A 5,258-nucleotide genomic window follows, 5' to 3' on the forward strand; every position below is an offset into this window, starting at 1 on the left:
GTCAATATGCTTAAACAGTCTGTCGTACGACAAATGTAATAATATCACCCTGAGACCAAATTGCGTTACTGAACTTGTGCTGAATAAGATTGATGGTATTGCATCATATTGGGCAATTGAAAGAAACGGGATGAGCAATCTGTCGACGAATGAGTCGCTTATTATAATTGCTTATTAATGAACGTCTCGAATGTTAGACACTTCGGGACATCTTACGCCGATTTAATATTAATTTTAATACATTAATGTTGCATATACCGGATTGAGACCTCAATGCATCGTGAGTTATTTAGAAAAGAAGTCCATTGTTGTTTCTCATAATGTTATTTTATTTGTGTACTATGTGAGAAATGGGGTGTGACACATTTGTGAATCTAAAGCAAGTCTTAACAAGTTCAAAAAGTGCACTTTCCTCCGACTAAGAATAATTAATTCTTTAACTGCGAGATTTCATAGCATGCTGACTGAGATGCTGAAACTTTTTACGTTTCTCTCGCAGGCAGTCACGTCGCGCTCTCATCAGAACGTAAATCAATGTTGAAACGATTGTTTCGTGCAAAACACAAGTCCCTGCCACGCTCGCGCGAGAGCGAAGAATTAACGGTCGGAAAATTGCGAAAACGATGCGCGGTTCGTCCTTGCAAGCCTGAAGGAGCGACACTTAAGCCTACAATGTGCTCTTTGCGTCTAGAAACATTCTATTTTATACAAGTAATTCAAAGCGCTTAAAAAAATTGATCGACAACGTACAATGTGTAATAAAAAATTTATCAACTTGCACAATTTTTTCAAATGCATTTAGGTCCAGTTTCACCGAACGTCGCTCAACTTTAATCTTAGTTTAATTCATGTTTGTCTCCTTCTAAAGTAACAGTTGGAAAGAGACGAAGAACGAATTAAGCTAAGCTTAAAGTTAAGCAACGTTGGTGAAACCGGGCCTTATTGGCTACAAAAGAGAATGTTTCTATACGCAAGGAGCACGTTGTAGATCAGGCTTTAAATAAGCGATCGACGCGATATATCTGAATGGTATCTGACAATGGGAGACAAGGATAACGCGCGGAAAGAAATTGGCGCGAGCGAGGACACGCTTTCGCGCACGTCGCGCGAAATCCCTCGCCTTCGATATGTCGTTCTCCGGCCAAATAAGTAAAACTGACGTCACGCTTCCCTGTAAGAACATAAGGACGCCCACTGGAATCGCTTCCCTCTCGCGCGTCTCCCGCGGATACCCTCTTTCAAATCAACTGGACGTACACTAGGAATCACTGATGCCTTCCCACATGAATTTGTGCACGTAGCAACACATTTATAATATTTTGCATTTACATACATGGAAAGTGTATGTGTGTTCTACATGTGCCTAAATACATATGGAAAGGCATCAGTGATTCCTAGGTATTCATAGTCAGAGCTTATATTCAAGTCTTAAGACCATCTTTAAGCCCGTATTAGGTCGGTATTTATAGTCGGATCTTTTATATTCAAGACAGTCTTGAATTTATCTAAAGATGCTGTACGGAACGTTGGCTACGGAGCATCTAAAGATGATCTTGAAACAGTCTTGAATATAAGATCTGACTATGAATACTGACCTCAGACTGCGGATTGAGATTAGATTGAAACTTGACCAATCGGAGTAAAGTTTACTAATCTAAAGTTCAGTGACTTTTACTCTAATTGGTGAAATTTCAATCTAATCTCAATCCGCGGTCCGATACGAGCTTTAGATGCTTCGTAGCCAATGAAATGTTCCATACAACATCTTTAGATAAATTCAAGACGGTCTTGAATATAAAATCTGACTATAAATACGGGTATTACGTCCATCACTACCAATGCAGATTAACTTCGATCTCGGTTTAACTTACTTTTTATCTTTTTAAAATTCGCGTCTTTACTTGCTCGTTTCTTCGCGCGCGAAATCGATCTTTTTAACCAAATTTCGTAAGATTTAACGGCCTACACTAACCAATGTATTTATTAAAAAATTACAACGTTTCGGCCCAGGGTTTGGGCCCTTATCAGGTGATCTGAAATCGCAAATTGCAAATTACAACAAACCAATGCCGAACACTTATCGTAAATCAACCCGAAATTCATACCTGAATAAAATTTACCGCGTCGTTAGTCAGTCGTTTGGTCAATACCATTGCACAGTGATAAATTGGGTAAAGACAAGGGAAAAGTCATTAGACTTTACACACTCAACAACCCGAATCGATAACGGTATAATGACTTTTCTCTTGTCTTTACCCAATTTATCACTGTGCAATGGTATTGGCCAAACGACTGACTAACGACCTATGGGGGGAAGGAAAGAGAAAGAGAGTAGTACGAGAAATCGATTAACTACCGGGCGTTAAAAGCGCGAGAAATCTCGCGACGATGATTATGACGATAAGAACGATCGGGAGTGGGGCACGAGCGAGCGGTGTGTGTCGAGATGAGACACACTCGTTTTCAGTCTTTCGCGGCCCGCTCGCGGGGCTATGATTACGCAGTCGCGGTTGCGAAGCACCCACGTCGCGATGACGAGCACGCTGGCTGCGACTTCACCTGAGGCAGGCATACAAAGATAGAGATAGAGAGACACACGCGTGTGCGTAGGCAGTGCGCCTAGGTAGACCAAAATCGAATCCCAAAGTGGAGTGAGTCACTCGAGCAAGTAGCTTCGCGCTATTCCTAGGTAAAAAGCACGTACACTACTGCCTTATCTTGAGTGGACCGTGTCGTGTGTAGCCAAGAGAGCGAGAGAGAGATTTCTTTTCCCCGACAAAGAGTGTATACGTATTCTATCTGGCGGAGAGCCAATTATCGCGAGAGCGAAAGTAATATCGGTCGAAGTAGCGGCGAGCGATGACGAGAGGATTGCGTGGCAATGCGCGTGCATCTCTGGTTCTTCATCTCGTTTCGTTTCAAATTTCAATTTGATTTGAAGCGAGCTGCTAGAGCTGGGCCATTGATTCGCGTTGACGACCAATACTTTGGATTGATAAAGTATAATTAATATGTACCGAAATTCACGTGGGAGGTCGTCAGTGATTCCTAGTGCACACTAGACTGATGACTTTCCGTATGAATTTAGGCACAGGTAGAACACATACACATTTTCCTTGTATGTACATGCAAAATGTGTTGATGTGTACCTAAATTCATGTGGGAAGGCGTCAGTGGTTCCAAGTGTACACACAATGTGCTCTTTGCGTATAGAAACATATTCCATGTTGTAGCCAATAAATACTTTAGAAAAATTTGTGCAAGCTGACACGCTGTATATTGTACAGTCGTGCGTTGTCGAGAAATTTTCCAATTTTCACCTGCCTGTATAAAACAGAAGGTTTCTGATCGCAAAGAGCACATTGTAGATCAGGTTTCAAGCGTACGTCGAATATTGTCACCTGGCCCAACCCTGGCCAAGATCGGTGACTTCGGCAAGCGTTGTAGCGGGCCGGCGCCGCGACTCTCGCTATCGTAATTGACCTCCACCTCCATATTTCCAACTATTTTCGATAGTTGGCACGGCTAACTTTAGTCATTTCGTCTTCGGGCTTACGCGCCTTCGGCTCGTCATCGAGATCTCGTCGCTCGCAATTAGTTAACGCGCTCGCGCCTGTGTATTCCAATCTGCGCGCTCGATTTAAATCGCTACCGACACTCGCGCGCTACCGAGTCCACGTTACGTCGGGACGTTGGAGAGCGTCGCCCGGTGAGAATCGCCCTTGTCGCGATCGCCGGGGTCCGCTCGAGGAAGCATGACGATGTTCGCGACGACACCGACCTCGGGCCTTCGTTCGTGCGCCTCTTTGCGATGCGTCGTCGTCGTCTCGCGGTCGACGCCACGGTTCGACCGTCATTGACCTCGTCCATTGATTCTCTTGCCCGACAGGTGGTTCCCTAGGCCCTGATTCATCCCCGAACTTGCTGAACGATGGTCGATTACTACAAAGTGCTCGACGTACAGCGGACCGTTAGCAGCGCTGACATCAAAAAGGCGTAAGTTCGACTCGCCTCAGCCTGCATATTCCCATCCCCCGTTTCGCTGCGAACGATCTCTGACACACGAGTTTCGAGATCTTGCGAAACTATCAACCCAGTCGCGCTTCTAACGAACCGCGCTAACGCAACATCCGGCATATTTTCGTTCCGCAGGTATAGAAAGTTGGCGTTGAAATGGCACCCGGACAAGAATCCAGATAACTTGGAAGAGGCGAATAAAAGATTCAAGGAGATTTCGGAGGCATACGAAGTCCTGAGCGACGGTAGGTTTACGCCGTAGGCACGTTGCCGAGACAATGATAATAATCCCGTACGAGGAAACTGCGGTAAGAGGTGACGTTTCAGTTGCCGCAAACGGCGATTTCATAGCCCGCGAGACGCGCCGTCGATATCAGATTCCACATCTTAATTTGACATGGAATAGACTGCGATATTGAAAATTAAACGGGGGGGAAAGTCCCTATTTTATGGGATAGCGGGTTTCTGTTCAATCAATAGGCATCATCAGTTGATTCCACAATGAATATTGCATTTATGTTATTTCTTACTCAACAATGTAAATACAATATAATATAACACACGTGTTATATTACCTTTACATTGTTAAGTGAGAAATTGTAACATAAATGCAATGTAACTGATGCTCGGTGCTCACTGGGAAGAGATTAAAGTAAATCGTAAATCACTTCTATCGCAATAGTATATTTTTAGAAAATCTGAACAGGTAAATAACGGCCGATATGCATTTAACGCGTGTTCGACAAATAAATATATTTTTGATCGGTTGCCTGACATTAATTTATAGACGTTCCGTTTACACTTGAAACCACGCACTGGTAATTTTGGTCGATTTTACAATGCGGTTTCCTCAAAAGTCAAGGGTAGAATGTAAAGGCCAGCAATATCTTGTTAGTATATCAATTTAAGTTATGCGAGGTCGATTAATTTATTCAATCTCGTGTAAATCGATCAAATGTTCTTGGACGACGCGCGGCTCCGTGCGACAGTTAAAAATACATAGGAAAGATATACGTAGGAAACACAGTTAAAAATATTTATTAAATCACGTCGCCGAAAGTACCGGAATCCAGTCTCAGATTTGTAGGACTAAGGCCCGGTTTCACCAACGTTGCTTAACTTTAAGCTTAGTTTAATTCGTTCTTTCCAACTGTTACTTTAGAAAGAGACAAACGTGAATTAAGCTATGATTAAAGTTAGGCTTGGCCTAATTCGTTCTTCGTCTTTTTCCAACTGTTACT

The 5,258-nt window shown here is 43.2% G+C and overlaps 1 protein-coding gene across 3 annotated transcripts in view; it reads left to right on the forward strand.

Moving 5' to 3' along the window:
* LOC105568251 (dnaJ homolog subfamily B member 6) overlaps window positions 1–5,258 on the forward strand; it is an 11,927-nt gene that overhangs the window by 2,382 nt on the left and 4,287 nt on the right. For 2 of the 3 annotated variants that reach the window (XR_001009423.1, XM_012023751.1), the window contains exons 2-3: window positions 3,890–3,996; window positions 4,153–4,262. Coding sequence is in view for 2 of the 3 variants with exons in the window: in XM_012023751.1 (XP_011879141.1) it covers window positions 3,932–3,996; window positions 4,153–4,262 (175 nt within the window). In the remaining variant the exon portion in view is untranslated. Of the gene's footprint in view, window positions 1–2,572; window positions 2,690–3,889; window positions 3,997–4,152; window positions 4,263–5,258 lie in introns of those variants that run through there. The other variant, XM_012023752.1, reaches the window with a different exon arrangement.

This window comes from Vollenhovia emeryi, unplaced genomic scaffold, assembly GCF_000949405.1.
Source record: "Vollenhovia emeryi isolate VEMERY1.0 unplaced genomic scaffold, V.emery_V1.0 DF939130.1, whole genome shotgun sequence".
NCBI classification, from domain to species: Eukaryota; Metazoa; Arthropoda; class Insecta; order Hymenoptera; family Formicidae; genus Vollenhovia; species Vollenhovia emeryi.